The following is a 21,216-nucleotide window of genomic DNA, read 5'->3' as shown; positions in this document are numbered from 1 at the left end:
CACCTTAGACAGTAGAGCTCAGACAGACCCCAGAGATGCACCAAAGAGTGACAGACACGTATAAACACTGTGTTGCCATGCTAAGTTAGAAGTCGTTTACTGTACAATAGCAGTACAGGAGGTGCCTAGTCTCACTGCAACTTGATATGCCATGGCTGGTTGATATCCATGGGAAGCCTGCCATTTTCCTCAGGATGTAAATTATATATATTATTTTATATAAATTATATATAAATTATGTAATATATAAATATATAAATTATATTTTCCCTCCATATATATGTATATATACACATAAAGCAGCCAGCTTTTGTGATATTTATATCTATATCTAAATCTATCCATCTATTTATCCATCTATCCATCTATCTGTCTGTCTCTTGTCTGTCTGTCTTTCTATCCATCCATCCATCCATCTATCCATCCATATGAAGGAAAAAGAAAAGAATTCGTTCTGATTCTGACTTTAAAGTTTGTCTAAATCCCCTGCGTCTTACCATGATAGGTATCTTCTGGTATTCAGTTTACTTTGCCTCACAACACTTGCTTGTCCTCTCACAAAGTCAAAGACAGCAAGAGCTGTGCAATATTTCCTGCTGTAATCTCCATGACGTTTTGCAAAAGGCCTTAAACCGTATGCTGCGACGGAGCATGGGCTGAAGAGGTGAACAGGGGCCTGAGCTGTGAGGATGTGGACACTGACTAGCTGGGCGGCTTTGAAGCAGCCAGCTTTTGTGATTCAGCCTCTACATATGCAAATTGAGACAACACATATTTCACAGGATTGTTGTGAAAATTCAACATGAAAATGAATGCAAATGCCTCCCGGTATTGACATATGGTGTCAGCTCCGTCCGAAGCAGCTCCATTATAAAAATGATCATGACAGAACATCACACAGAGGCTGGTTTAAACAAATCCTTGATGGCGGAGCATTTTCTCTTAGAAGTAAAGTATTTGAGGGGCTTACAATAATGATTCTAGTTCCAATTAGCTGTTTTCCCAGTAGTCAAGGTTTCGGCGAGCTGGTTCCTGGCTTTATAAAGATGCTCAAATGGCCATTATTTTCCCCTACACTTCTAAATCCTCCAGGTAGTCACCACTACCTGGTAAATTTGTTACAGGAACATAACTTCCGTTCACAAGAGTGCATTTTAATATGACAGGTCAGGAACAATCATTCTGATGGGTCAAATGCCAGGGCTCAGGAGGTGGCTCAGTCAGCTTAGAGCTTGTTCTGTATGACAAAGACCTGTGTCTGTTCCCCAGAACTCACACCAAAAAAGCCAGGCTCGGTGGCACATGCTGGTAAGCCCAGCAGTGGAGAGATGGAGACAGGCTGGGTCCCTGGGGCTCCTTGCCCAGCAAGTGAAACCCTGTCTCAGAAAACCCAAGGTGGGTGGTGCTGGAGGACTTCTCCACCGTGTACTTACCTGTGCGCCTGCGCACACACATCCACACACAGCTAGACACTGTCCAAGTGACAGCGTTGTTTGAGAGCAACTGGGGGATGAGACATTTCTTGATGAGATTCTTTATCCGGTAAGAGAGGAAACTGTATTTTTATAAATAGAGGTGTTTTTTTTTTTCATTTATATTTTCAGTTAGTGGCTAGTCCTGTTGAAGTCATTCAACAAAATGCGCCCTGTACTGACTAGAACTGTGTACAAACATACACCTCCATTGAAGCAGAAATTGATCTTTCAAAGGACGAAGCAGCTCAAAATCCAGTCAGTGGCCAGGTAGGAGATGCCACACCGTGACCTAGCCGTGGTACGTGTCCCTCCCCTGGGTGAACGTCTGTGATTCAATGGAAGCCACAGGCTGGCTGATGGGCAAATAGCACCCTACCCTACTGATTACCCAAGAAATGAAGACCCAGAGTGGGGAGAGTGCCTGAAAACATTTCAGTTTTTATGTGAAACAACTCAATTTGTACAGCCTGCCCTTTTTTTTTTATTATTTGTTTGTCTGTTTGTTTATTTTTGGGGGCTTACAGAAGAGGCCATGAACCTGCAATTTGTGTGACCTTTGCACTAGGTACACTAAAATTATTCTTTATTGCATTTTAAAATATGAAATTACTCTGTTAACCCCAAAACACATCCACCTTGTCATTTATAAACTCTACTCACACCACTTTTGGCTTGTGTTTTCAGTTGTCACCCACCAGGACACACATGTCATTGCCTGACGTCCCTATTTAAATGTCGCTGGTTCTTGAAGTCGATTTGACTGGGAATTTGTGTATGAAAACCCTGTCATTCTCCCCAAGCCTCCCTGGGTACAAATGACATAACTGGACAACAGGAGAGGCCTGCCCCGATTTCGCTTAAGCGTCACCATCTCTCTGACTCAACAGCAGAAGACATGAATCAGTCCAGCTGCTCACGGTCAGCAAAGGGAAAGGCCTGGACCTGACAGGCCGAGAGGAAGAGTGTGTGAGCACTCACCGCCAAACACATCTCCGTTCTGGTAGTTCTTCCCTTTCTGGGCTTCCTCTTCATTTTGAACAGTAGCAACATGCTTGGCAGAGGCACAGCCCATAGTCTCATTCGGTCAGCTTCAGCCGGGCTGAACTGCAAATCATCTCTACAGACACGGAGACATGTTTATTCTCTCTCTCTCTCTTCAAGCACAAAGGAAATCCACCTTGCTGCTGCTGCTGTTGGTCACAATGTGTGCACCTACGGGAAGAGAAAGGGAGACTGGTATCTGGGATTGCTTCCTGGGGGTGGGTGGCCAGCATTACACAGCCCAATCCCCGGCTTCCAAACTCCGGGGTGAAGAAGGAAGTGCAGTGTGGCCATCCCGTCTTGATCCCTGCTCAGAAAGCAACCTGGGAAGGCATGCCTCACACAGCACACGCTGGTTCAGAGGCATTTTCAAAGTGAGGTAAAGAGCACGATGCATTTACTCAAGGATGTGAGAACCTCCGCCCGGGCATCCAAGGTGCTTTGCAAATTTGCTGATGTTCTGGAATCTCAAAGCTTCCAGAATAAGTGAAGAGCACGGTGCCTCGCTGCCATCCCTCCCTGCAGGCCATCTTTCACCTTCCTTCTCAGACTGGACCAAGGACTAGGTTATGTATCTGGAGCCAGCTTGAGTCAAGAATTAGACTTACTTGTGTTTCTTTTCTGCTCAGCCCACTCGCTCACCGTTTTAAGGACTGAGCCAAAAATGGAGGAAGACAATGGAGAAAAACAGACGGCTCAGGTAGAGGTCTAATTCCCGGCATGGCCTTTGTGTGCCTACTGGTCTCTCATACAGGCGTAAGGACTGCTTATGAATAAACCGCTTGGAGCTAACCCTCATTAAATCTAAATCACTCAGAGCTAACCCTTACTCTGACTAAAGTGAGATCACCTTCCCTGCCACACTGAAGGTAGCCACCCAGACTCTCAGGGTTTGCTGTATTCACTGTACTCGGAGACTTTGTTTTTTTTTTTTTTTTTTTTTTTGTTGTTGTTGTTTTCTGTGTTTACAATTAGTCTTATTCAGCCATCGCAGTCCTGTAAAATGAGGTGCTACAATCTAGGAGCTGTTCCTGTTGAAATACCTCTTTATCCATCCCTCCCACCCTCCCCCACTCCTTATCAACCTAACACTTACTTCCTCAAGCTCCTGGCAGAACCAAGAAAGCACCATTCTTTGGTCAACCTTCACCAGCACCCACAAACCACCATTCCTGCTCTGAACAATTGAGCCTGTCAGGTCTCACCAATGGTGCTAACCTAAATATAGCTGCAAGCTTTCAACAGGACTAATGGGCCCTAGGCCCTTCCTAGAATGTAAAGGACATCTTTAGATACAGAGATCGGATCATTTAAGCTATAAAAACCTCAGCAAAGGGTACTTTCCCAACAACACATGCAAACAACAACTGCAGCAATACTATGACTGTAACATATGCTACCTCCATACAATCCCTCAGAGTATTATTCTCTCATCACTGATCCTTCATGCACCAGGGGATCTTACGTTAACCCGTTTTCATCTTTTTAAGGCTATATGAAATCCAGGTCTATGGCTGTACACACTAACACAGGCACACACAAGCTATTCTATTACTTAGTAGTAACATCTTTGAAACAACTATTTCTCGGGAGCCTAAGGGGGGAAGAGCTGCCAATAAAACACACACACACAATAAGGGCTGTGGCAGAATCTATGGCAATGTGAGACTCAAAAGAGCAGATCCAATTTCTGGCTGGGGGCAGCAGCAACTAGACAGAGGAAGTGGTATTGCTGTGGGGCGTTAAAGACTTGGTAGAAACTGACCAGTCTGAAAACACAGTGACCGCATGCAGACGTGGGGAGCAGCTGAACTAAGAACAGGGCTGGGGAAAGACAGAGCATGTTTGTACACTCGCTCCAGAAGGGTCGGGGCAGGAAGAGGCCAGCACTGCTGGTGATTTGAGGAGCCCGGAGAAGGCCTGGCCTGCCCAGGACGGCTTTCCACGAGAAATACCAGAATGGTAGCAGGCTTATCCCTCTGCCTACTTCATCTGGTTTCTGAAGAACCATCACAGAAACAAGAGATGAGATTGGTCTCTACGGACAGGAGTGAGGAACTGAAAAATCATCCCCAGCCCACAGCAGCTAAGGGTTCCTGCTGTCCCTCTCCCTGCCGGTGCTGGGGTGGTTTCTGGCTTCCGTCAGCACCTTCTCAGGCCAGTATCAACCCTTTCCTCGGCTCAGCGGTACCACCCCTTCCCACCCTTCCCCAGTCACCTCGGGTTTTGTTTTGTTTCATTGTGTTTTTCATTCTAACCTCACATTTGAAATGTCATGCTTCTTGTATCGTTTCTTACAAAGACTGAAGCCTCGCTCCAGGCCAGGGGTGACTGTTTCAAGACCCTCAATAGATGAAAACAAAGCAGTGCCGACGCTGCATTTACTATTTTTCCTTATGTACATATTTGTGACAAAAGTTACTTTACAAATTAGGCAGTGTAAGAGAACAGTGGTAATGACTAATAAAAATAGGACCATTACACTGCAGTGAAACTCATGTGAATGTGCAATTCTCTTTGGAATGAGTCAAGAATATTAGTATCACCGTTGACCTCAAGTAACTGAAACCAAGGAAGCTGAAACCCCAGGTGAGAAGAGACCTCTGTAATGAAAGAAGCTGACAGGAATTAACTTTCTGGCCCTCAGAAGCACTTCATGGTGCTTCTCGTTCTTAAAAGCTCTGCTTACATTAAAAGTGTTTGTGGATGTAAAGAGTTAAAGCTATATGAAAATGGACATGTTGCCGCAGGCTCACAAAGACAAAACATGCAAGATGCTTTCTAAAAGGAGGTCTCAGCTATTCAAGTATTGGAGTGAGGGTCAGGTGAACAAGTACAGTGGATACAATTTGTATTCAATTCAAGTGATTCCGTAAGAAGTTTCAGTTTAGTTAGATATATATTTAGTATATATCATGTGATATTACACAGGGAGGAGAGAAAGGGGAGGGGAAAGAAGTTAGAGAGAGGGGAAGGGATCTTGAACTCCTGGGCTCAAGTGATTTTCCTGATTCAGCCTCTCAAGAAGCTGGGACTGTGGGCAAGAGCCACCACATCCAGCTAATTCCGCGTTAATAAGCACCATCACTGTAGGCACTCTCTCTCCACCATCAGTCAGGATACAGTCCATCTCTGAAATGCCCTACAGTACACAGCTTGTAGCCCTATTTTGACTTTAAAAGTGACATTTTCAAGTTTTACGAGCATGTTAGAACTATATTTCAGTAAGTTCGCCTCTTCGGTAGGACTGGAGTGATCTGAGGGGCAGACCTTTAAGTTATAAAGTTAGTCCCATGTGGATCACCGAGGAAACGTTTTGACTATGTCACAGCACTTGTCCAATCATTCAGTCACTTCATTAGCAGATGTTAATGTAAAACTCTTCGGTAGTAGGCTGTGATGGGTAGGTTCCAAGCACACAGTGGAAAAAAGATGAGCTATGATACTCCTCTCTGCCCCCATAGAATGGAAATGATCAGCGAGGGAGGCAATTAGACCAGTTTTGCAACAATGTGGTCTGTCTTCTGCAGATTAAATATAGGACACCAGGGCGTTCACCCCACAGGAACCTGACTCAACTTTCAGAAAGTGAGTATAGAGAAGAGCTGGGGTTGAGACCAGACCACAACTAAGGAGCCATCATTAAAACACCTTTGAACTGCATAATAGGTTTCATCTCTAAGATTCTCTCCCTCAACTTGAATTCAACTTCCTTCTGGGCAGTCTTTCAAAAATGTCTCCCTTAAGACTGCTGGAATCACCTGCTCAGGAAAACTCTGCTTTGGTTTGTACTTTCACATAAAAACACTAGCTTCCTTTCAGCTTCCATCTTGCCTCTAGCTTTGCTTGAGTTCTTTCCCAACCCCCATCTGGCCTATTCATTTCTGTCTCTGAAAGCACAGCACTCAGATTCAAGGCTCACGGTGCAAACCAGCAGGCAGGGTCCACGTTTCCACATACCGTTATTAACAGCGTGTTGTTGCTTGAAGCTGCAGATCACAGTGTGAGAACTGAACTGAAGCGTCTCTTTGAAGTTTGATGGACACTTCTAAGACGAACTCACAGGCTGACTTGTTTTTAAGCTAAATAATCTATGAGGTAGGACCATCAGGCGTCTCAGAAAACACAGAGCCAAATTAGTCACTCAGGGCTTTGTGTATAATTCTCCCCAAATGGTTGGTAGCCTACATATCATGTGTAATGTCCTCAAAATGTGGAAACCACAACACCACAATCTTACCTAATTCAAGACCATCTCTATAGACCATTCCCCACTTTTCATAAAATACATCAGCAAACCTATGAATCTAATTCAGTTTTTATGAGGGAGTTTTAAAATGTGTAAAACAAGAAGAATTTTATTTTTGAGGAAAATCAAAGAGGTAATTGACCCCTTTGTTTAAACAAAAAGACTACAGTTGAAGATTTCTGATTACTTAATGTTATAGGTAACTTTACTTCCCACTAATTAAGAGAAGAACTTTTCATGTTGGATAGAAATGCCAAAATATTCTAGACAAATTTCCTTGTGAAGAAAAACACATCTAAAAAAATGAATTAAAGAAATGATAAACCCCATAAAGAAACCGAAGCCAGAAAGAATACGGACATGAAGGCCCACACGAGGCTTGCAGCACTGGAAAGAAATCAAATTCTGATTGCAATGGGCACACAGAGGCTATGAAGCCAGCAGTTAAGAGAGGGATACGGTTTCATTATTAATAGACCAGACCGAAGTGGCTCCTTTTGTGCTTTTGATTAAAAAGGGAAACCAGACAAGACAACATCCAAAATTTCCTTTCTTCTGTTGAAGAAAAAGCAAGCATCTAAGCTCCATAACACATACATGTGTGCGCACGCACACACACACACACACACACACACACACACACAATCAGTCTGTTTGCCCATCTGCTGCATTCCCCCATAATGAGTGTTAATGCAAGAGCTCATGGGAGGGGAAGGGGGGATAAAAACTTAAAAGTGATTTCTACTCTTGAAGCTTTGGTGTCCTTAAGCTGCTGTTAACACCTTTTCACATTTCAATCTGAATGCTAAAAATACACAGAGAGATGAAATACATTTGACACGATGGTATCTGGAAGTCAAATCTTCCTGTTAACATCACAGACCATGCTTACCCCTCTACTCCCATCCATTTGGTATCATGACAATCAACAATATGCCATTAGCTCCAAAGACACATGGATTTTGGCTTCAGTTTTCTTAATGGGAGAACTCATATCTCTGTAAATAATAGTTGGACAGAGGTATCTCACAGAAATATAATAGTAGCAGGCCTTACACAAGAGGACACGTGTGTGGGATTTTCCAAGTGAGTTAGAGAGACAGGTAGAAAGTAGAAAAGGCAGACATGAGGCACGCCAACCCTGGTCTCTACTGTCACAGGCCTACCCTTGGACTGGGCTTCATACAGCTAAGCTTGATTCAGTGGCCTGACCAAACCAAGGCTCTGTGGGAAGGATAAAATGACCAGTCACAAAAAGGCCTCGTCTTGCCTAGATTCAATTCGTTTACACACTTTAAAAAAAAAAAAAAAACTTCCTCTATTAGCAGATGTTTGGAAGTCTAATACCTGGACATGCCTCAGAAGTGCTACAGATGATAGACACCATCTATCATTTCTGATAATGTTTGGCCCACAGGTGATGTCGGCTTCAATGTGTAAAAACTGAAAAGCAGAGAAAAGCTCAGCTCCTCTTTCCCTTTCTCTATCCTGGCTTTAATGAATAAAATTAATTCTTGTGATGCTTTTTGTAGGGAACCAGCTTTTTTTTGGGGGGGGGTGGGGGGGAGGAACAATTGTGGAATGACTGTCCTTCAAGCTAAGGATAAGAACTTGATGCCATTCTACTATGAGCAGTGGACATGGCTTCTGGGAAGGCGGACAAAGAGCTCTTGATTAAAACTACACACCTGTAGCAATGTGGGCTCTCAAAGATATTTATTCTTGCAGAAGATCAGAGTTCCCTTCCTAGCACCCATACTGTGTAGCTCACAACTGCCTATGACTCTGGCTCCAGAGGATTCAACTCCTTCTGACCTCGGCAGGCCATCCTATGCACGTCTCTCTCTCTCTCTCTTTCTCTCTCTCTCTCCCCCATCTCATTCAAACATAAATAAAAATAAATCTTTAAAAAAAAATTAAACCGAAGAAGCATAAACCAGAAGCAAACAAGTTTTTATAACTTGGAAACATAAAGGACTACATGGATTTTATTTGAGAACTTAATTTGGTATTGATATTTGAGAGTGGCTGTATTTAATATGGCCAGAATTAGTATTACTTTTAATAGCGTAGGAACACTAAAAAGAGCATAGTCCTACAATTTCAAAGCACAGTTTCCCTAAAAATATAAACACGCACCCCTCTTTCCTTCCAAAATAGCCTCCCCTCTTCCTTCTAATCCCTGGTCCAAAATAAGTGGAATTTCCCCACAAGAGGCTGGTGTTTCCTCTGGCCTAGGAGATCTCGTTCTAGGGTCTCAGGCGACAATACCAAGTGTGTGTACTATCTGTGAGCACCAGGGCTCACTAACCCCAGACTGCTGGGTAGAAGGCTGCTCACTAAAACCCACCTCCACAGGAGAGCCTCAACTACCTCCAATTCTGTCTTGTGGAGTCTTCACACTTTCTCTAGAACATGTTTACGATCTGAAAGGGCCTTGAAAAGCTTGGAGAATGTAAACAGGTAAAGGCTCCTCATGGGGGGAGACGTTTCTCTCACAGATACACCATTCTAATGAGCTGGGAAATGACAGAATCACACCCAGTATCTTATGGGAAAGGGTGTGTGGGGAAGTTCCTTACTCTAGCATGTCCTGGGTCTCATTGGTGTGCTGGAAGCAGGCCTTGTAGATCTAGTAGAGAGTAGCAGAGACGGCCGGCGGCAAGCACCCGAGATGACAGCAGGTGTGGAGAGATCAACCACAGAGTGCCTGTCATTACTGCCGGTGTTAGTAACAGCACACGGATCAACTTCGGAAGAACAGAGGCAGAAGAAAGGAAAGAAGGAATGGGGAGAGGGGAGGTTAAGTTGTGGCGGGTGGTTGGTTTTAGTAAGCCGAGGTCAGCAGGCGGACCCAACATAAAGAGGAACGTGGGAGAGCTCTTTCTGCAGAAGCAGACGTGTGTGGTCCTTGTGCAGCACAAATAAAGAGACCTGAGCAGAGCCGGGGGTTTCTGGGATGCCAGGTATGGGACAATCAGTCCCAGTGTAGCATGTCCCAAGGCTCTAGAGGCACAGGCTGTGTGCAAACACACTGTAGGGCAGGAAGCCACACTCGGTCTCAGCTCCCGTGAGCTTCCCGTGAGCATGAAGTTCACTGTTATCAGCTGATGTTATCAGCCAGAGAGATTTCCAAGATTACAACCTGTCCTAATAATTCCTCTCTGTAAGTGTCCACCACGCTGGCAGGCCAACAGTAGATGCCAATGGGTGAAACATCTTGGAAACCTCTCTGCACAGAGATATGACACATAGGAGAAAGCTTTTAAGGAAGGGAGCTGCCTTCAGCCCCGTGTCTTGATTTACCCTCACAGACAGAGACGTCTTTAATAAATCGCCAATAATCAAAGTTCAAAAGTTCATCTGGGCTATCACAGAGAATTTGAAATGTTCAGTACATTCCCCCAAAACAAGACAGGGAAGGAGCAATGCCAGAATTTTCAAAGCTTTTGGCACTTGAATGTTGGCTCTAATCTGATCTGGGAAAATGTGCTATTTACTTACTTGGACAATACCTTTTTGACAACCTGATTCATTTTCCAATAGGGTCCAGAGACTCAAAGTAAGATATTTAGCCCTACCCTAGCCCCACCCCACATGTGTTACCCCATATTTAGTCAGAATCAACACACGGGCTGCAACATGGCCAATGGACCCATCTGATAGACTATCAAGCCTATCAAAGTGATTGATTGTTCTGGCTGGCATTGAGTCTTTGACTGGTTTTCCATAGCAAAGAATGTTTTAAGGATGATGTCTTAGGAGAACAAATGATAAATATCATTTCAGGTACCATAAACCAGACCCTTCTACCTACTTAGTTGGATTTTGTTTGCTTGTTTTTTTTACTATCTCCATTTTCTTTTATCTTATTCTCTGATAAGGAGAAGGCTTTGGGGGAACTTCATTGATTCTGCAGCAGCCAGCCAAAAGCCATTCTGTGCAATCACTGTTCTAAAAAACTTGAAGACTAGAATACAAGAGGACAAGATAAAAATCAGCAGAGGGATGGCTGTGCCTTGGGGTAGGTCAGCTGGCCCTGCCACTGCCACATTTAACCTGAACCCTGGACCGGAGGGTCCTTCTACTTCACTGACACTTAGTCTTTGATGGTTACTGGGGTCTGAGAGGGAAACTAGAAGTGACACTCCCCTTTAGCCTGCATGTTCTTATCTGGCCACTGCAAATCAAGTCAGGAGTATGTAGGGTTAAAGGTCTCAAGCTATGGTGACCTTGTAAATGTTACCAGAAATTGCAACTAATTATTCTGAATCAATCCAGCGTTCCCTTCCGGAAGGCATACTGTTCGTGAACATGATGTCCTTCTCTACTTGTCCATAGCACGTCCTCAGAGAAAGAGACCACGTGACAAGCTCAACAGGATGGCATGACACGAGGGAGGCCCACAGCGAGGCATCAGACATGCTGGCTATACGTAGTTCTCACTGCAGACACGGAGGCTTTATCCGAAACAGGTCTTGAAGAAGCACAATGAAGACCTGACTATATTCCAGTCCAGCTAGAGCCTGGCCTGAGATGTATCTGTAAAATCCCCAATGGGTATCTCACCTGTAGTGGCTGCTTCTGCCAAAAAAAGGACAGACAAACACACGGCAAGCTCTTTATTACTGCTGTGCCTACGAGCACTGCCAACACACTAGCAGCCTTCATCCCTAGAAGGAGGCCGGAGAAAAGCAAGACAAAATGTTTTCATTTCCAAGATCTCATTGAAGAAAAACAGGTTTAAAGAGGATATAAATTACAATTGTATTTGTAGATCATCTCTAGGCCTGGCCCCCAAACTTCAGTTTTTACTGTATTATATCCCTTTGTTTATATTTTGTTCTGTTTGAGAGGGAAAACTGCATAGTCATGTCCAATAGGTGTCAGGATGGCAGCCTTGGAAGCATCAGAAAATGATTCAAATTCTGACCAAAAAGTTTTGCTCCTCACAACCTAACAAGCGTCTCATCAGTTTTCCACAGCAAAGATAAATTAAGGCCTTGCTCTAGCTTCGAGTCCATCAACGCTCACTAATGCTTCCAGGGTCGAGGCTTTAGGATATGTAGATTTTGAGGCCACCCTGGGGAACCCAGATTATTCTCACCTACACCTGCTAAACCACCACAGCTTCTTCCTACCACCTCAGAACAACAAGCATCCCTCACACGGGCCTCGGCAAACACCCTTCTCCCTCAGTATTCTGCCTTCCATGCATGGCCACTCTAGCCTCCACATTTCCGGAGAACGCTTGTCTGTACGCTGTCCCATGATCGGCCTCAGTCTGGAAGACACTCCGACGGCAGTGGTGTTTTGAAGGTAGACCCCATCTCTGTATTTTACCGATGCTGTGTTGGAAGCTCTGACTGGGAGAGAATCAACAAATCTTCAAAAGGCCAAGCAGCAGGCTGCTGGGTCTCCCCACTTGTGTTTGCTGCCATAACACCTTGCATAGAAAAGGGTTCTCCTGCCTTACCTTTGCCTGATGTCTGGTGTATGTAAGCCAACCTTCCCAAAAGGTGCTGGAGCCACAGATGGCCACCCTCTCCGAGCCTCCATCTCAGTACAAAAAAAACAGCCTTTCACTCCCAATCATATCCAGAAATATGAATCATAATCCCTATGGCATTTCTGGTTTTGTTTTAAGACAGTCTTGCTGTGTAACCAAGGCTGGCCTCAAATTTGCCACCCTCCTGCTTCAGCTTCCTGAGTGTTAGGGTTATAGTCAACAGAACTTAGCTTAGCTCACCAAAAGAGTAGTGGGGTGGGGGGGTGGGGGGGGGGCGGTTAGTGAGATTGCTCAGTGGCGCAGAGCCTCTTGCAAAGGATCTGAGTTTGCTTGCTAGCACCCAGTGGGATCTGATGCCTTGGGCCTCTGAAAGCATCTGCACACACAGCATACATCTCACGCATGAACACATACACAATGAAATACATCTTTTTAAAAAGCAATAAAGGCATTTCTCCAGGTGAAAGCCTAAATCCTTGTCACGTGACTGCAGGTTTTCCATACACATATGCTCTCCCATCTAGCTTCTAGAGGTGCTCTGATGCAGTAAGTACAGTGTCTAGCCCACAAAACCCTGTGCTCTCAGGCGTGTCCTTAAACGGAACTCCTCCTATCATCTCTGCCTGCTGCCCAAGTCTGCCCACCCTTCAAAGGCCGAACACATCTCTGCATCTCCAAGAAATGCTGCTCTAGGCTTCAGATCTTCCCTTTCCCTAACATCATGAGCATGGGTCTACAGGACCCACTCACCACCCTCTGAGTCACTACAAGGCTGCACTTCTCTTTCCATCTCCCTCTAATTTGGTCCACTTGGATTTCTCTCTCTGGAGTTGGCATGTAACTCTGATCTAGAAAATAATTACACACAGCCTTGGGGCACCATCCACACTGTTGCTTTGTATTGTGGCTTTGTATTTTGGTGTTGTTTATGAATCTTGAGGGCCAGTTGTGCTCTTGATGACTCTCATCCCATGTCAGTGTTTGCAAAAAAAAGTAGGAGTCTAACATTTGTTAGATGCTGGTTAGAGAGCTGAAGTATGTAGGATGAGAAAACTATAGTAATTTTGGCTTAAAAAAAAAACTTTTATGAAAAGTGCAGCTGAACAATCACTATCCAGGCTGTTTAAAGAAGTCAAGTGTCGATTATATAATTATACCACACTTTGGTAAACATAATCTCGAAGGGTTTGCATTTAAAAAAAAAAAATTGCCCATATGACTGAAAATATAGAGGAGAGATTTTAGTGAAAAGTGAATAAAAGAGGGAAAAATTTAAACCATTATATGCAAAATTGATGCTTTTAGTCCCACCTCTAGCCCAGGAATGCTGGACTGAGGCATCTGCAGCCTCATCAGCTAGCTCTGGGGTTCAAGTTCAAGTCCATGACTGAGTTAACACCACAACTCTGCGAAGATGACTCACAACTCCCTGAGCATAAATAGAAACTTCAAATCTGTCTCCTTCACTGAGCATGTCCCAGACATTTGCCCGAAGTTATCTGTTGAGGTGCTGTGTCTGACTATTTAGTTTTATTCATTCTGTATTTCATTGTTTACCCAAATATGAACAGCAGCTGCTTGGAACCATAAATAACAAATTTGGAGCACAGATGCTATGTGCAGGGCTCAGTTCTTCAGGGTTCAGTAACCTAGCAACAGAGCAGCGAGAGACTTTTTCCTAAACTGTGCCTACATCTATATACCTGTTGGCATGGGCCTGGAAACCCATTGCTCAGGTCAGGTTTGGCTAATGGCAAATCGATACTGGCAGACAGACTGGAAAAACAACTGGAAGGTTATAGGAGCCTTGATGCCAGGTTCCAAAATCCTGAGCATCAGGACTGTGAAGAGCAAGCATACACATTATTAGGACCAGTTGCCAATTACACTTTGGCCTTGGCACAACTCAAATTAATAAGAATCTAGAAGCTCTTCATAGCCAACGCCTGACATTTTTATATTCTGGATACCTGCAGGCCGAATACGTACTTTTAATGAAAATGAACAAATGTACTCATTACTACCTATATTCTGACAAACAAAGGGGATGAGAGAGAGAAAAGGATATTTGAATGCTTTCTTTTAATGAATGGATGAAAGTTGAATCCTCATGATGAACACATTTCCAGAAACAATTTAGCCCCTGCCCTCCTCCCTTGGGTTGGTTTGACTTCTCATTGCAGTCATCAGACTTTAGAAGATTTTGGTTTTTAGTGGTCATTTGTTAAGAGTCCTCCACTTCTGACATAATACAATATTTGCCTTCCCATCCAAAACTGAAGGTTAAAATACAATAAAGCAACATAACAATGTGGTTTTTAAAGACTAATGGTTCCAGCAGTGGTGAAGTAAATAAATCAAGTGTAGGAGGATGTTTATTTGTATGTCAAAGAAAAAGTAGAATTCTCTATAGGATGACACAGCCATTTCTTTTCCTCCAATGAAGGAAACAAATCAAATAGGAGTAAGCCAGGAGCCTACCCTTCATCCCACAAGTGGGTAATGAGTCCTTGCCAGATTAAAACTACCCTCCTCCCCCGTTACGCTCACTCTGAAACACACATGCACAATGACATCAGCCGAACAGCTAGATGCCATCAATCTACACGACAAGAAACGCTGCAGCCAGACCTGCAGCCTTTCTAAGCATTAGCTGCATCTAAACATCCTGTCTGCTGGCTGCTCTGTAGTGTACGTAATGCAGGAAGGGCTGCTGACAAGACTCATCACTGAGAGGCAGCAATCACTACACAAGGACCTATGGGGGCAGCGCCAAAGACACACCTTCTTAAACTGTGGGTCAGAGCCGAAGGCAGGGGTTCCGAACACAGAGCACTCATACTGTGTACTACACGAGCTGTCCACGCCACGCAACGGTTAGAACGCTGCCTGAGATAGCGTGGCTTGGATTAGAGAGCGCTGTAAAAGGCAGTTTTTGGTTTATTTGTTTATTTACTACTCATACCGCATCTTCTGCTCTTATAGAAACTGGCTTAATCATGGTAGACAAAGACTTTTCCGTATGTGTGTGTATTTATGTGTGCTCATGTTTAGGTGCATGCAGGTGTGTAGGTTTGTGTGTTTGTGTGTGTGTGTGTGTGTGTGTGTCTTTGTGTGGAGTCCAGATATCAGAGCCAATTGTCTCCCTTACTGAACCTGAGCTCACCAATGAGGCTGGCCAGCCAGCTGAGGGATCTTTCTGATTCTCCTACCCAGTACCAGGATGTAGACACATGTCACCACACCAGCTTTTTATGTGTGTGCTAGGAATCTAAAATCTAGTCTTCAGGCTTGCACTGTGTACCAGCTGGTCTTGGCTGTCAGCTTGACACATATAGAAAGGGGGAATCTCATTTGAAGAACTGTCTCACCCAACTAGCCTTCGAGCACATCTGTGGGCATTTTCTTGGTTGCTAATTCGTAGAGGAAGGCCCCGCCCACTGTGGATGGTGGCAATGTGAGCCTGTGCTATAAAGGCAGCCAAAGTTGAGTCTGGGAGCAGACCAATGAGCAGCTTTCCTCCATGGTTCCTGCTTATCTTCCTGCCCTGTCTTCCCTCACTGATGGACTACTGTCTATATCATGAAAGAAATCCTTCCCCCTAGGCTGCTTTTTGTCCTGGTGTTTCACAGCAACAGAAAACACTTTATAGACTACATCACCTTCCTGGCACTGGAAAACAAAGGTTTCGACCATTTTCCAACCATCATTTCCTCAGCATGCATCAAATCAGTATATTTTTACACTACACTATTTTAAAATATTTGATAGTACAAGCTGATGTTTGAGTTTCTGACTTAAGTTTCACTTTAAAAAGTCATGAAATGAATTTGGTTTAGGATTAGAACAGAATTCCCTACAGTTTCCAGAGTAAACATTTCTAAACATACTTTTGTTGTTTTATACTATGTGATCATGTGAAAACATGGTATTCTCAATGTTGACAATGATAAAATAAAAACTCTGAAAAATCAATTCTGTAAAAATGCTGAAGGCATTCTACTTCCTACAGAATCATTCAGCCAAGATTTAAATCTCTAGGTAAAAATAATCACACCAATCTTATTAGTAAACAAATCTGCCACCATCCTTAATAAATGGCAAAATTCTATGTATACTAAAAATATTATTTTAAAATAAAATTTCTGATGATTTGTTATCAGTAAATGCCTGGTAAATGTCTAGTTTATAAGCCTACAAAGCATGTCAGAATTTCTTAGTAGGAAAGGGTCAAGAGTGGGAAAAGTTTACAAAGCTATGCCGTGGAAACAGAGACTCCAACTTCCCAAGGTACCTGAAGTCAGGTAATGAGGATGCAGAAAGGTTAAGGTCCAAAGTCTTACACTCAGTGTTATGGTACCTTCCTTCTCATCAACTCCACTATTAGAAGCTGGCCACTCACACAACTCTGCCAAGAGGAATGTATGTTATATAAGGCATAGGGGAACCCTGGGCACTGCCCTCGGAAGAGATGGATACAATAGCCCCAAGAAGCAGGTCAGTTCAGAGCCTAGTTTAGTAAGCTTGGAGGCTCTAACTAGAGGTACAAAGAATGGAGTGAATGAGGTGAGTACTCCAGGTCACGGCATGAAGTGAGGTGTGGATACCAAGCTATCTCCAGCAGTGATGCCAATGGCAGCAGGTGATCAAATCACAGCTGGAGACAAGGAAAGACACCTATCCTTCCTCAATGTCACATGGTGATGGAAAGCTACAAAATTCAGAGCCATGGTTACAAATTCCACGTCTGCTTATGCAGCACCCAGTCAGGTACAGTGACTTTCACACCAGCGCCCAGTCAGTGTGCCAGGCTCATCAGGCAACCTAGAGGGCAAATAACAGCAAGGTTCTAGATGCCAATAAGGTTAACCCAGAGCTAGGTGCCCAGGGAAAGTGAGGCAGAAGAATTCATCAAAAAGGGAAGTTGTTACCTTAATTTGATCTCTGCTGAAAAGTATTATTTAAAAAAAAAATTATTGGATAACAGTTAATGGTATTTATAACATCTTTGACCTTAGTTTCTCCTGATAGCACATACATAAGTTAATTTCCTTCTTTTTATCTTCTTTTGGGAGAGGTGTTGATAATAGGACTGTCATGGCCAGTTTTATGTCAATTTGGGACAAACCTAAACATACCTGGGAAGAGGGAACCTCAACCAAGAAAATGCTCCCCAACAGAAGGCCTCTAGGCAAATCTGTAGTGTGTTTTCTTGATCAATGATTGGCATTGGTGGGCCTAGCTCACTGTAGGCCATGCCACCCTGGCATGGTGGTCCTGGGTGCTATAAACACACAATCTGAGCAAGCCCTGAGAAGCAAGGCAGTAAGCAGTGTTGTCTTGGTTCCTGCCTCTAGGTTCCTGCCTCGACTTCCGTAAATGACAGAGCATGATCTGAGAGTTTTAAAGCAGAAACAATCCCTCTCCTCCCCTCACTGCTTTTGGTCATGGTGTTTTTAATCACAGCAGTAGAAACCCTAAGACAGGAATGTGGGGATTTGCACAGGCTAAGCGTGTGTTCTGCCACCCAGCGGCATCCCCAGCCTCAACACAACTCCATTTCCATTCAGTGTCCGCTGAAGCTGCACACTGGGTATGATGTCAGTAGCCACTCAGGGAGCACACACACCTGACAATGGCAGTGGTTCCTCATGTAAGAAGTACAAACGCTGGTGTCTGTGGGCTCACCGAGTGGCTCTCTTCCTACCTCTCCCCTCTCCTCTCCACTCAACTCTTTTGATCACCACGTACCAAGAAGATCTTGAATTAAAACTGTGGCTAGATATCTATAGAGAAACAGAATGATTTCTATCCACGGGGGAGCTGTTTTCTCCCAGGGTACTTGGTGGCTTTGCTGTCGTGGGTCTAGAAAGGACCATGGATAGAGTTCTAGTAGGAAAATGGCTACAAAGGAGCTGGAGAATAATAGGGTAGAAAAAAAATTCACCATGTGCCAAGGTGCTGTGGAAGACTTGAGAACAACAGAGGAAGAGTTGAGAGATGAAATAAAGAGAAGCGAATGGATGCGAAGGTCTTTGAGGATGTCCTGTCCCGTTCCCCCCCCCCCCCCGCCAAGCCTTCTTTTTGTCTGTTGTACTTTTTGACACATGGTATCACACACAGCGTAGCACATCTGGCCTAGAACTCACCAGAGCCCAAGCTTCCCTCAAAAACTCCTGACAATCCTCCTGCCCCAGCCTTCAGAGGGCTGGGATTACAAGTGTGAAACACCATAAGCGGGTCACCTCCAGCTCTTATACTCAGCTCCAAGCACCTGGTCCTGGGGAGCCTCAGTCGCCTCCACCCTTCCAGAGTACTCACAGCCCTTCTTCGACTCCCCATCCACTGCTCCCATTGCTTTCTTAAGTGTCTGTCCCTTTCAGCACTCCCCTCCTGGCTCTGACATGACTCCGTGTCCTGTGGTTGAGGTGCAGGTGTCCAGGGCACACTTCCTGAGTAACAGAGAAGGCTTAAGAATGTAGACAACGTCAATAAACAGAGACAGGCTATGACAATCCCAGGGCAACTTTGGGGTGTTAAGCCAATGCACAGCACAAGGAACACCAATAAAATCTCTTTTATGAGACATTCAGGGAGTCATTCATTCACAGGGAAGGAAGGGAGAAAGCCTCGTGCCATTTCAGTGTTCTGTGAGGCCAAATTAGGCACGTTACCACCGGAGCCAGTTCCTTACCAGTACAAGCTTATAAGCACGAAAGGAAACCTCAAGAACCTGGCAAAGTGTGGGGGCTGACAGGATGGCCCAATGGTATGGTGACTGCTCTGCTTTCCAGATGACCTGGGCTTGACCGCCGAAACCACCCGTGGGGGGAAAAATAGTCTGATTTAGCTTTTACCATCTCCGGAAGGAAAAATAAAAATAAAAATAATAATAAGACATAATTACAGAAATACAGTTTATTTGGTTAGAGTCGTGAACGTCTTCCTTGGAAACCTAGCTGTTTAGTAAACAGGTTACTCTCCACACCACTCGGACTCAGCCAGTGAAGATGATGGAAGCTGACACGGAGGTTTAGGACTCTGGAAAAGCCCTGCTGTCACTGTTGCCCAGAAAAGGGCTGAAATCCCAACACATTGAAGCAAAGACACAGCCTCATGTGACACACTGAGAGATACTAAATAAAACTTCCCTGGGTTGCTTTTGAAAAACCCAAATTTTCCTCAAGGAAAATTACCTCTACAGTATAGAAATTTATTAACGACATAAACACCACTCTGACGTCTAGTTGTTTCAATTTGACAGCCTTCGTGCCAGAGTTAATTCCTTACTGTTTTTGATACACCATCATTTCACCAATGTTAATGCTCAAGTGCTGAATTAGTCTGAGTCTCTTAAGTTCCTTTTATGGCATGTATTTAGCAACGCATTAAAATTAACTTTGTTATGAGAAAATTTCCAAATCTCTTGTGATAACTGGCAGCAAGCCAGAGTGTTATAAAAGTCAGACTTGGTGTAAGTGAATGGAGACGTTAAATTGAATTGTTGTGGAGTTGTTTCAAATTACAGCAGGCTTGCTAGCATCCATTTATTTCAGTACACATGGGCCAGGCATGAGTTGTATTCTTTACTGTCTATATCTTTAATTACACATTAACTTCTTCAGAGAAGAGCCCTCAAATCTGTTTTTCCAAGGGGACCCAGCACAGTCAAACAAGCAACGATGAGATTTTGGCAAATGTCCCCCAGCCTGTAGTTGAACTCCTGGAGAAACAAGTGCTGCAGAAGATGGGCTAGAGTGTAGCTCAGCAGTGCGATACCCGCCTGGCATCAGTGAGACCCAGGGTTTGACATCCAGTATCCACCCCCCCCCCACCTTCATCCCCGTGCTGGGCAAAGCAGTACGCACCTCGGGAGCAACCTTTACAGAAGAAAATGGCCATTTCCCCTCCGTGCTCAGTAACCTGTGTTTCAAATAACTGGTTTCCAACAGGAACAGGGGACCTTCACACACCTCTGCTCTTGGGGTGGGACACTCGCCCCTCACCTACAGACAGACAAACTGGACGTGGATGGAACCTAGGCAGAGATAATCTCTCTAAACCTGTTTCCTCGCCCACAAAATAGGTATAAATAGCATTTATGTTGTAGAAGCCTTCTGAGGATTTGAGGCAAAATATGCAAAGCAAAAGCATATTACCAAGAACTTAGCAGGTATTTTATAGTAGGTAAGAGTCATACACACACACACACACACACACACACACACACACACACACACACAAAGTGCCTATTTATGAGGTATAGAGAATGATAAAAAGGGCTATTACTGCCTTAGTGAACTTTATACTGAGTGTTACTCCCAGGAAAGTGTCTCAGGACATTCAAAACTGAGGCAAACTCACTTTCTCTCTGTGTTAAGCACATAAGCCAATCAGATGGAGAAAAGAATGTGGATGCCAGCATGATGGTAGCTGACATGATACCCATGATCAGCCCAAGAGAACCAGAAACACACACACATACACACACACCCAAGGGTCTAGCCAATGCAGCACAGGAGCAGCAGGTGTCAGGGCAGAGCTCAAAGCCCATGTGTCTCAGTTACTTTTCCACTGCTGTGATAAAACACTACGGGCAAAAGCAACCCGAGGAGGAAGAGGTTTATTTCCCCTTATATTTCCAGGTGACAGTCTATCATGAGGAAAGTGAGGGTAGGAACTCAAGGCAGAAACTGATGTAGAAGCCATGGAAGAATGCTGTTGCTTACTGGTTCGCTTCTCGAGTACAACTCAAGGCCACCCACAAGGTGTGGACACAAGATGTCCAGTGCTGGCACCACCCACAGTGTGCTGAGCCCTCCCACATCAATCATTTGTCAGGAAAATGCTTGAGAGACTTGCCTATAGGCCAGTCTGATGGAGGTATTTTCTCAATTGAGAGTTCTTCTTTATAGAGTTCTCTTGACACTCTAATAAATTGT

At 44.2% G+C, this 21,216-nt stretch overlaps 1 protein-coding gene across 1 annotated transcript in view; it reads right to left on the bottom strand.

Annotated features, from left to right (window-relative positions):
* CUNH1orf21 (chromosome unknown C1orf21 homolog) overlaps positions 1-21,216 on the bottom strand; it is a 196,857-nt gene that overhangs the window by 111,761 nt on the left and 63,880 nt on the right. The window contains exon 2 of the mRNA XM_055624496.1: positions 2,454-2,687. Within this exon, the coding sequence (XP_055480471.1) occupies positions 2,454-2,547 (94 nt within the window). The 5' untranslated portion in view covers positions 2,548-2,687. The remainder of the gene's footprint in view (positions 1-2,453; positions 2,688-21,216) is intronic.

The sequence above is a fragment of the Psammomys obesus genome, unplaced genomic scaffold, assembly GCF_907164565.1.
Source record: "Psammomys obesus unplaced genomic scaffold, mPsaObe1.curated_primary_1811, whole genome shotgun sequence".
NCBI lineage: Eukaryota > Metazoa > Chordata > Mammalia > Rodentia > Muridae > Psammomys > Psammomys obesus.
This window is presented reverse-complemented; position numbering and strand designations above follow the sequence as displayed.